General features: G+C 52.6%; 1 protein-coding gene across 1 annotated transcript; it reads left to right on the forward strand.

Moving 5' to 3' along the window:
* Nucleotides 1-7: 7 nt before the first annotated feature.
* CSUI_009130 (uncharacterized protein) lies at nt 8-10,524 on the forward strand. The gene has a single exon (XM_068069249.1). It carries the CDS (start codon nt 484-486, stop codon nt 10,162-10,164), a length of 9,681 nt encoding a protein of 3,226 aa, XP_067918776.1. The 5' UTR covers nt 8-483; the 3' UTR covers nt 10,165-10,524.
* Nucleotides 10,525-11,969: the final 1,445 nt, after the last annotated feature.

The raw sequence follows: 11,969 nt of genomic DNA on the forward strand, positions 1-11,969 counted from the left end.
AAAGCAGGGAAAGATATTGACAGTGAGGGACAGATACCCTGTGGCAGTTGCTTCAAGGACAGCGCAAAAGTGAAAGCGGAGCAAGAAGACAAGGAGTCAGCGGGGTACTCTAACGAACGAATCGGAGAAGCCAAGCCACATGCAGGTGGTGCTTGTGGGACGGAGGTGAACGAGGAACAGAACGCTAACGCGGATCTTGTCCGCCAGTGGAAGAAGCAGGCAAGGGAGTGCCTTGAAGGTGAGGGGAGAGAAGAGAGAACCGATGAAACTTTTTACGAAGAGGGAACGAGGCGAAGAAAGAACCAGCAAGAGTTCTCCAAAGATAGGTCTCCTTGCGGGGGGGCTATTGAGGCTCTTGCAGCTTCAGATAAAGAAGACCGTTCACAGACAGGATGCAACCGGAGAGATCAAGCTGAAGAAGTAGAAGTGCAGAATGAGGAGGAACTGGAGGACCGTGGACGAGAAAGGACGACGAGGGAATTGATGCTGCACGCAAACCAGCCCGAGAAAGGAGACGTCCATGCGGCTGAAGCTCCATCTCACGTAGGACTGCAGATCCAAGGTGAAGTTGAAGAGAAGGCCGTCACTGGTATTCCCGTGACAGATCGAGGTAGACCGGAGCCTCAGGAGCATGACTTGAGAGAAGGAGGAGGGGATTCCAAAGTCGAAGTTGCAGATGAGCTACATGCCGCGGAGGAAGAGAGTGAAGTTTCACGAACGCCCAGGCATCCTGACACGGATTCATCGGAATGTAGACCGCAGGCCCAGAACAACAGTGTCTGCATGCGAGATAAGGCAACACAGAGCACAGGACAAGCGTCCTGTGAGCCGAGACGTGATGTAGTTCCTAAGGCCTCACAGTCTTGCCGAACAGCTTCCGGTCCCCGAAGTCGTCCAAGCAGCGCTGCCGTGAATCACGCCCTGACTCACCAGAAGCGTCCGGACCGCGGCTCAACATCGTCATCGCCACGTAATTTGCCCGGTTCTCCGTGTGGTCCTCCAGTACTTCCTTTCTGTCTTCCTCTCTGTATATCTATGTATTTTGACCCCTTTGCTCGCACGCAGTCTTTTCCTCACTGCTCGTCCTGCTCTCAGCAGCGTTTGTCAGGCCCCGCAGATTCTGTATGCTGCTGTGGTCTCCCACTTACTCCTCCTCCTCTCTGTACGCCTCCTTGTCCTTTTCCTTTTCTTTCTTCTCCTTCGTCGTCCTCTTCTTCTGTACCCCCGTCTTTCCGCCGAACAAACAGAATCTTCATGTCATCCTCTCTTTCCTCTCGTCACTCGGTTGGAGGTCTTTCCGAGACAAAAGCGGAGAGCGGATCCCTGCTACCTGTCTTGCCGACTCCTCGGGAGCGTAGCAAAGAGTCAACTTCTTCCTCAAGCCTCTCTTCTGCACTCTCAGCGGACCACAGTCGGCAGCAGGCTTCAGGTCCAGATGGTTCTTTCCGCGCCGACACATCTGCCATACAGAGGAGCAGTAGTAAACACGAGTGTGGTGGTCAGTCACTAGCTGATTCAGCGGGTTCTCCTGATGCTTTTTGCAGGGCTCCTTGTCACCTGACTCCTACGCAGTCGACACCTAGTGAGGGTGTCATTACTTCCTTGAAACCTCAAAGCGGCTCAAAGTGCGAAGCTTCACACTATGTTGCTCTAGTTGAATCCATTCCAGAGAAAGATCTCGGCTGCAGTGCCACCACTGAACTCACACGCTGCTTGCCTGTTTGCTCTCCGGAGACACGTGCCAGACTCAAGAGAGACACTCGCATGGCTGCAAAATCGTCTGTCGGGCCGGGGACCCCGCAGGAGAAGGGGTGCGCGGAAGCGTCTTGTCCACTATCCCCTGATATTAGGGACAAGGAGACCCAAGGCAGTGTGGGTCGTAAACATCCATCAGCTTGTGCGGTGGCGAAGGAAGACTTGGCTAGCACGGCGGACCATGCTAAGGAGACGGTGTTTGTACGGATCCTGCCACTACTGCAGGCTTGTGCGCAGACCCTACTGGCGTTCGTAGGTGCAGACGATGGACGGCTCTACCGTTGGAAGCAGGTGTTCGGAAGTTTGCAGTTTGGGGTGCGTGCCTTTTTGAATGCTCCGGAGGTGATTTATTGTCGTGGAGTGACACGACTTGCTCAGCAGAGACTTTTATCTCATACAGTACATATGCTGTTCGTCTGGATATTCCTTGCTGTTGCTGCTGAACGCGATGTAGTGGAAGACAGGAACACCTCAAGACAGAGTCGCAGTAGGGAAGGGCGTCTCGACGGCTGTGCCAGGCACGGTGAAAGTTCCACTGAGCCGGAGAAGAGCCCTGTGGAGGAAGTGGCCGTACCACACCAGGAGTGTAACGAAGAAGGGAAGGGTGAGGAGACAGTTAGAGACCCTTGCAGGCTCAACCCCGAGGTCGGCACGGAAGGGAAACCTCACGGCAGTGCATGGGTAGCAAAGAACTGTCCTGAGCAGATAAAGGGGAAAAAACAAGAGAAGACAAGGCGCGCCCCCCTACTGAAACCGCAGAGAGTGGGCGGCTGGAGTGAGACGAAAGCAGGGAAGAAAAAGCGCATTGAAGGACAAGGCGGAAAAGTCCACTCCGATCTTCGGATAACAGTCCTCTCGGGCTCTGGTCAACAGAAGGGCTCGACTAAAGTTTCAGCTCCTTCACAAAGAAGTCAAATCAGTTCGACAAGCCAGCGAGGAGGCCGCAGCAATGCCTGTGAACCTCGGTTAGCCGCACTTGGGTCCAAGAGAATGACAGGCAACACAGCCACCTCAACAAGTGTAAAGAGCGAGAGTGCTCGGAGCAACAAGAGCATAACAGCAGGACCAAAGAAGGAGCGGAATTCCAGTGCTCCTCCATTGCACGCGAAGGGGAGCGCTCGTGGAAAGGAACAAGATTCTCGAGCGACAGCGAATGTAGGCATAGAACCGACAGATAAAGGAACGGTTGGACGCGAGGCCACGAGAGAACGGGAGGGGTCATTACATCGTGAAGGATTAGGCCGACGAGGTGGCAGGGCCAACGCCAGAGCAGGAAACGATAATAAGAGGCGAACAGCAACGGCGTCTTCGGGCTCTGGGGTGATGGCGAAAGGGAAGCCAGGACGGAAGCCGAGAGGCAACGAGACAGGACAGCGAACTCCTGTCGGTCCTCCGGGACGGAAGAGACAGATGTATAGAGCTGCAGAAGAGGTGGTGACGTGCGAAGGCCATTCAACCACTTCAATGCATACACCCGAGAAGACGGAGCAACCGGTCCCTGTGTCGGCGTCAAAGCCAACTGTACCGACGGGTGCAAGGACGACATCACTGCAGGCCCAGATAGCAGGGTACGATAAGAGTGAACTCCCTTCAGAATCGGATATGAACTTTTCCTGTATTGTCAATTCGAAAACACATTGTTACACTCAACACTGGCAGGGTTTGGCAAATCCCGAGAAAGGAGGCAGAAGAAACTTTGATCACCGGCTCGTAGTTGATGCATGGGATGACACGGAGATCAGGAGCTACTTACCTATTCCCATCCCGATTAGCCTTCGCACCGCGAAGGAAAGCAGCAATGCTGACTTCCTCGGAGACGATAGTCAGACGTCTGCTTCAAGCCCTTCTACTCAGCTGCTATGTTGTAACTCCACTGACTTATTGGAAGATTCACCGGGGGGGAGGAGGGAACACGGAGCTAAGATCAAGGACCAGACTGACACAGACGAGACATACGCATGTGACGGGGCTGCGGTCTTTCCATCCTCAGAAACGCGAACAAGCTCCAAAGAAATCAAGACGTCCAGCGGTCAAGTGGCAGATGCCCCTCCTCGGGAGAGTCTCCAAGCTCAAATGAAAACAGAAGAAAGTATTCGAAGATCATTACAAGGTTTTGACAACGTTGCTTCTTCGGTCCCTGTGGCCAGCAGCCTTCAAAGGGACGCAGACCGACTAGGCGTGGAGAGAAAAGCTGGTAAAGCCCCGACTGCGGTCTTCGGAGCCCGGGCCGTCTCTGAAAATGAGACAATGATTAAGACTGAGGATGTGTCGGAACCCGATAGCGCTGCCCTCGCCACTCAAGAACTCCCTGCGTCGTCTCAACCTGAGGCTGCGCCCGACAACGCGACCGGGTTACACCTCGCCGACTGCAGCTCAGCGGCTAGACGATCGACTAACCACGCAGAAGATATCTGCACCCCTTCAGGAGCATCCGACAGCGGGTCAGAAACGTGTGTTGTCATAGACCCACGGGGCGACGGATGCTCAACTGTGCAAGCTGAAGAGATCTCCCAGCCTCTTCCTCTTGCCCGTGACGCCACCGAAACTCTTTCTTCAGTCTTATTCCAGGCGTCCTACGAGATCGCCGCCGCTGAAGCCGGCAGCTGCTCTTCGCCTGACCCCGATATCTGTCAACATGTTGAAGAGAGGTCTGGTTCACTCGACGAGGCAGGTAGCCCACCGGCGGGCGCACAAAAGGCAGGTAGTGACAAGTGTCCTGTTGCCAGTGCTCAAGAACCTCCTGACTGTGTAGCGACGCTCGAACCAGGTTCAGTCTCCCCGACTTCGGGGCGAGCTGATGCACGCACCAGCCGTGTTGTGTCCGTGACGTTGGGACGGACTGCTGAGCTTTCTCTAAAACCGTGTACAGTTGAGAAGGCCGGCCTCGCGCAACGTGAACAGGATAACATCATGCCTAGCGCATGCTTGAAGTGTAGTCCCCCCGTTTTTATGACGAAGAAATTCTCCTGTCCAGGCAGCGAGGTAGCTTCTCGAACAGGTCTCGGTGATAGGTCTTTTGCAGGTGGAAAATTGGGACCATCAGTTCAAGCCACCGTGCCGACTTCGCTATCGGAGTCCAGAGACAGCTCAAGAGGACCGACTGCCCTTTTTTCCGAGCAACTCAATACTTCTCGGGCTGCGAGTCAGTCGAGAACTCAAGACAGCGCCTGTGTCCCATATATTCCTGAAGACACACCTATACCGAATCCTTCTTCCGCTTCTCCGTCACGTTCCACTAGCCCTATGCGCCGTGAAACTGAAGCTCCTGCTCATAGTCTCAGAAAGACAGGTCATTCCAACGACGATGCTGACAAAGTCCAGTTGAGCTCCAAGAACCGACACTGTGCCGTGCCCGTCACCTCGGATCTCCGTTTAGCTGGAATCGTACCAGTAGACGAAGGGATCCTAATGGAGAAGATGTTGCGTCTTTCAACGAGAGATGTCGGGGAAGAACAAGAGGTCTCTACCAGCGCAGCCGCGGCCAATACACATACTAAAGACGAAACTCACCCGGGTTCGAGCTCAAACTGTAGCTCCGTGGAAGCTGAGAAAGTCGCTGGTAGGGATGGAGAGAAGTCAGGCCGTGACACTCGACTTCAGGATAAATTTCGCTTGCTCTATTGTCGAAGTCAGGGTCTTGGCCGCTGTGCTGGGAGCAGTACCCCCGAGAGAATAGGTGAACGTGAACAACTCCCCGCATCCAAGAGCTGTAAAGAGGACTCTTGCACTGTCACACCGAGAAAGACAAAGAAAGCCGAGACGGAAGATGGAAGCAGTTCAACAAGGAGTCTTTCAAGTTCTTTTACTGATGATACATGGGACAATCGACGAGCGTCAGAGCATTTCGTGAAAGAGAAACCCGGAGATGAGATAGGAGCTGCTGATGCTGAGTGTACTGCTCACGCAAGCACCCAGTGCAGCACGGCTAGTAGCACGCCTCCTCCGAGTGTGTGTCAGCAAAACAAGAAACGACGCATCATCCTCAAGTCTTTCGAACCACAAAGAGGGAAGGTAGAGCACCACACGGCCTTAGAAAGTCTTCAATCGCAGGAACAACAGCCGCAGGACAAGAATCAACATATTGCAGGAGGTAAGGCGCTGGAACATCGTGAAGACCGACCAAGCGGCACCTGTGCAGACACTGTCGTGATCCGTAGATACTCATACCCGTCGGATACAGCGAAGAATGGTCAGGCCACCGAATTTTCTGTACTGAAATTAGATGTATCAAAGCCTTCTCGAAGTAGCGATTTGTTTTCTCTCGAGTCTCGAGAAACGAAGGGTCATAGGGATCCCTCGCCTGCGGAACAAGGGGAGAAGACCTCACCAGAATGGCCGACTTCCGCGACGAGCTCGTTAACCGAGGACGGTATGGATCACGCCCTACTTGACTTTACTTCTCGTACACAGGATTGCAAGAACTCTAAGTCACTCTCTGTACCAAGGGATAGCAAGGACAGTAACGACAGTTGTCTCGGACAGCAGGCCGTTTCCTCCATCCTGTCGCAAAACGAAGGCCGTTCTGCTCCAACTGAAGACATAGCTAACCGGGCAAAGGGTCGGACATGTGAGGGTCTAGCAAGTGCGTTGCGAGCCGATAAGGAAGTCTCAGACACTTTCGATCTTTCTTCTGAGCCAAACCCGAAGAAACGGAGAGTCACTGAAGCCGGGGAGAACACTGCATCCGCGGAAGAACTCAAAGATAAACTAGATAAATGTTCAGGGAATGGAGACTTCGCCTCACAGGTATCCCAGCAACTTTGTAAGGCCCGCGGGTATCTCCGACAAAGGGCCGACGAAAAGGAAGGAAACGCTTACGTTCTCAGATCGTCAGAAAGTGATAAGCAGGTCGAAGGCCAAGAAGAGTGCTCCGTGACCCAGCTCTTGGGGGCGGGAAAGGAAGAGCAACCACATGCGGATGGGCGAAGCGTGACCTCATATGGTTCGACCGATGCTCTTCCTGTGAATGCTGCAGAAACTCACCCGACAGTAAGCCATCAGATTGATGCGTTAGAAAAGGAAGACGCTCAGCCACTTTCTCTTGCTATTCCTGGTTTGGAAAAGGATAAGTTCGGACAGACTCCGGAGAGATCAGTGGCGCTGTCTCTCTCTGGTAGGGCTAATGCGGAAGACAACGACAGCAAGAAAAAGGATATAGAATCCCTTGTGGCCAATGGAGAGGAGAGCAGCAAGTCAAACGAACAAACGTCCCCGTCCAAGCCGCCAGAAGGAGAGAGCGAAGGTCTACATGCTGATAAAACAGCCGGAGACTTCACACTAGGAAATCAAGAAGAGACTGCCAGTACGGAATCTGAGACCCCCGGCATCGTCAATGCTTCGATGACTAGCGAGTCTTCTCCGTATGGAGAAGAGAGCGTGCAGCCAGCGACGAGTGATGATGGGAAAGGCTCGGAGCATGATAAAAGAGCCTCCGGTAGTATCAAATACGAAGGGTCTGAAGGGACGAAAAGTTCCTCAGAGAATATTGGCGCCAGCATCAAGATATTCGCACCCCCCAAGGACAGTATCCCTCCCGGTATAAAGAATCTAGGCATTCGAGGTCGCCCAGCACCATTACTGGGGGATTGGTGTTTCAGGCGTCTTTCCCCTACCCATTCGCCATGCTATTCTCTCTCCCCCTCTTCTACGTCGTCTCTTCCCGAGGCGTCATTTCGTGAACATTCCATTTCTTCTTCTTTTCGTGGACCTTCGTCTCCAGCCCATTCTGCTCGAGATGTTTTAGAGGAGTGGATCACTTACTACAGGAGATGGATGGGGGACCGGCGAACAGATAACCCAGCAAAGGAAGCTCTTTTACAGCATGCAGAGACTCTTCTCCCTGACACACTTCTCGTTGGATTTCTCCAGTTAATCAGCCATGTCACTCAAAGAACAAGGGACTTCATTCGAGCCGAAGCAGAAGGGAAGATGACGAGGGAGAGAGACGTAGAAGAAAAGAAGGATAGAACAACGAGCAAAGAACGTTCCTTTTCCAATTCTTCTACGGATAAGGCTACTCTAGATCAAATGCATGGAAGGCCTACACCCCAGTCAGAGCCCTCACGTGAGCCACATGCAGGCTGTAGTTCTTCTTCTTGTTCTTCTTCCTCACTATCGGAGTCTCGAGATGCTCTTCCGTCATTCTGTGGTACGTCAAGTTTGGCCGCTGAAGCTGCCTTGACAACGGAAGCGTTATGTCGTCTTCTTGTCGGGCCAACTGATCCCTTCATGCTTTCCCAAAGAAGGAAACGTCTTTTACAGAAGAGCGAGTCACGTGTCTCTCCTTACCCAAGCACAGGAACCTCGAGTGCTTCCCTGTCCCCGTGCTCGAATGTCTCTACGTCATCTGTATATGGAGGAGGGACAGGATGCTCATCTGCCCCTTTCGCTGCCCTTCCCTTGTTCCCAAGTACTGACAACCAGTCAGTTAATCTTCTTGCTATCGATGATCCTCTACACACCATCCTTTCACTTGGTTCCCGCAGTAATCGATCCAGGTCTTCTTTTAGAGGGTGCTTGTCCTTGACTCCCTCGGTAACGCCAAAGAGCGTCAGCGGAGTATGTAGCAGGCGAACTTCAGAGCCAGTGCATTCACCTAGTACCGAGTCAAAGAGCAAAGGACTGCGTCCCGCCTCATCTCAAGAACCCCAGTTTCCTTTACTTCGATGTTACCAAGCTAAGATGGAGATAAAGCAGGAGGGCTGTTTCCAGCACTCGTTGGAATGCCCTATGACTGAGAGTAGAACCATCAACATAATGGAGAAGCCTAACACTCCGAAAGATGAGAAAGCAAAGAATCAGAGAGCACAGAGACACTCTCAAGAGGAAACGCGGAAGCATCAGAAAGATGAAGTACCTGGACCCCAAGGTAACAAGACTACGAAGCTTTTGACTCTTGAGAGGCGTGCAAGGAAAGGGACAGGAGGAAGTCCATCAGTACTGAGTCCGGCAAGCTGTATGGAGAGAAACAAAGTACACAAGGGTCTATCACGCTCTCTGCCGACGTCACCATTAGGTGTACGTAGTGGCCCAACGTCGCCGAGTCTTGCTGTTGTCGAGCCTTCATCTCTCTGTGCCTCTTCTTTTTGTAAATCTTCCTCTTACGAAGAACGTCTTCGTCTTTGCAAACAGCTCCGTGAACTTGTCGTGGAATTCACGTGTGTGACAGGCCGTTTAGCCGCAGTACATATGGACCATAGGCGGTGCTGTATCCTGAGGTGTAGAGATTTGAAGGCTGCCTCAAGGGCCTTGGACTTCTGCTGGCATAGCAAGCCGTCCATTCAATCCTTAGCATCACTTCAGAATAGCAGACCGCCGCCCCACCGTCGATCTGTGGAGGAGACCTCTGACTTAAGGAATACTCGTCACCATCGTCATCACCTAGAAGGAGAAGGACATCCGCACGGTGGACATTGTCAAACTTTGAGTTGTGCTTCCGAAGAGATGCAAGAGAGAAGCGACTCGAGACAGAAAGTGAAAAGCGGCCGAGAGGGAGTGAAGGAGTTGAGAGTAGAAGAGACTAACTCGAGGACTCACCTTTCCCGAAGACAGGGAGTGTCTTGGCAGAATCAAAAGGCCAAGAAAGAAGCCACTCCTCCAGAGAAGGTCGATCGGGGAACGGGGGTGGCTGTACAGAATGATACACCTCTGAAACAAGAAGGCATCAGTCTGAATGAGACTGGCCAGGTTACGTCGACATCGAGCTCTGGAAGGCTACCACCTGCGTGTTCCGAGAGTCCCAATTCCTGTGCGAGGGACGGGGACACAAGCGATGCAAGTGAAACCGATGACTCGTTTGTGCCTTGCTCCTCTTCTGAAGACGAAGATGAGGAAGAAGAGAAAGACCAACAGCAGTCGAAGTGGGGGGTGAGACAAGGGACTAGCCCCTCTGTTGGTGTTGTTGCTTCTTCTTCTTTGACAGCACACGCCTGTACACTAGTCTCATCTTCCTCTTGTTCTCCTTCTTCGTCGCCGCCTTCTGGATCAGATCCCTCTTTGTGCAAGCCCTTGTTGTACCGTGGTGATTCTTGTTACACTACCTCTTCTTCAGGTTCCTCATTGTCGTCGTCGTTGGAGTCCATCCCCTTGGTTCGTATACCGATGGGTGGAAGTTCAGATGCATGCGAAGAGACCTCGTATCTCGGGAGTGGTCGACAGGGGACACCAGCTAGTCTGTCAATTGCAGAGTATCTACAGCTTATTGCAGGCTGTGGATGTGGTTGCGGGGATTCCGACATCGCTGCCGAGGATTTCTCTGGCACAGAGGACGACTTCCTAACAACAGAGGATGAAGAGAAGTTTTCATCCGCAACAGCTTCCGAGGACGAAGACGAAGATGCTGATAAAGAAGCCGGCGAACAAGAAAACTCTGACGAGGCGTCTAGCAAAAAGCAACATCGCGACACTTGACGATTATCTGTAAGCGAAGAGAGGACTAGCGCTTAGTTCAAGCAAGACCAAAGCAAAGTGAGAATGGCACTGTTCCTTGTCCACTGAAGATTGCCGTGGGTGCCCCCAAGTCGGAGAATACTCGGTGGCACTGATGGCGTTCGAATTAGGTTTCTCAAGTATTTCAACTGCGTTTGAGAATGAGTCTCAGTACTCTCCCACTGTAGAAGGGCTTTGCGTCCCTGATTTATAAAGAGCCCCGTATCTTTCTAGAGTGACGCGACCTGCAGTGTTGTGTTTAGAGACAAGAGTCTCGGACAGAACCCTGGCTGGTTAGTCTATTTCTAACTCGCTGGTATAAGCACCAGTGAAAAAAACACTTTCTTGTAACATGATTGGAGTGCCACGGGTAAGACAGAAGGGCGTTCTGGTACGATTTGAAAAAGACAGATATTCGGAGCTTGATCCTGATTGCGACTAGACAAGTGGGCAACAAAGGGTTTGCTCTAGAAGAACTCTCCTCCCCTGAGGGGGCTCGAAAGAATTCGTGCGAAATTTCACACCACCCGAACACCCTTTCTGCTTCGAACAGGATCCAGAGTATTCGAGTGTGTGTAGTGAAGGACCAGGTCCGAGGTGTACAGAAAAGAGCACCTGTTGGAAAGTCGTCAGGCAGTTGCCCCGTCTTTATTAGCCGAGGCTCCATAGAGACACGAAGGAGCGTGCTGGCTAGCTCTCAAGCCTTCATGACCGCACACTGGATTATAGTCAGAGGAAGTGAGGCTGTCTGGACTGTAGTCCAGTCGTTACCAACTAGCCCGTCACGGCAGTCCACGCCCGTCTTTGTCCGTGGTCCCCGCTGCGCTCCCATTCCGCTATGCAGTTCGATAGCAAGCAGAGCGGAGCGTGGGGCGTTGATGCGGTACACTCTCACTGCGTGGTTCTTTTACTTCTGGTGTAGAGGGCGTGTGAGTTTGTCATCCGGCAGGGCACAGATTCGAGTCCGCTCTCGCCCTTAACCTGTAGACGAGTGCCAACTCTGTTCTGAATAACTCCAACGCCCATTCTCTGTCTTTGCGATTACGATCCCAGTTCTAAAAAATGACGACAGACTGCTGCAGCTAGGGCGGACTTGCCGGACCAACCAAACCAACGAAAACTTGGGGTGCTGTACAAACTTACAAAGATCAGGGGCTAATCACACTGCTGTCGGCACCCTCTGGGATGCTCTTGGAAGCAGGTCCCCGAGAAATGGAATTCAGCTGAGAATGCCTGCTGTTAACCCTTCTCATTCGAATACCAGAAGCCCTCCCGACAAAAATCGACTGCGGGTTATCTTGACGAGCTGGAGCGATTCAGTGCTTTACCTGCAGTGTTGTACTCGGAAGTTTGAAGTGTACATCGGAGACCAGAGCGAGGCCGCGACAGCAAGCCACAGAAGCGGCGTCGGTTTTTCCCTTTTGTCGGCCATTCTTAACCGCAAACTGGCCTCCAACGGTAAGAAGGCAGGTCAATACGTGAGCAGGAGAGATTATACATGTTGATGATGACGCTGAGATGGACTAGAAATCAGTTAGCCTCTGCCTGCGCCGGTTCCCGTCCTTCCGGTTTCGCCGGGTTTGGGGCCTAGCAGCACCTCCCTCCCTTCTGCTCCACGGAGACATCAAATCTGCATGAGCTAATGAGTGGGATACCCGGGGCACCTCCCAGGCGTATCCCAGGTCACTACGTTGGCAGTTCTCTTACCCGCTGTGGCCCCTCCGAAACTGTCATTCGTCCGCCTGTGCCCCTTCTCTTTCCCCCTTGGCGGTGTGTCCGAGTGGTTA

Source organism: Cystoisospora suis (genome assembly GCF_002600585.1).
Source record: "Cystoisospora suis strain Wien I chromosome Unknown contig_5326, whole genome shotgun sequence".
In the NCBI taxonomy this organism is placed as follows: Eukaryota; Apicomplexa; class Conoidasida; order Eucoccidiorida; family Sarcocystidae; genus Cystoisospora; species Cystoisospora suis.

Coding starts and splice junctions, on each gene's coding strand:
- CSUI_009130 (XM_068069249.1), top strand. CDS start 484: ATGCTGCACGCAAACCAGCCCGAGAAAGGAGACGTCCATGCGGCTGAA.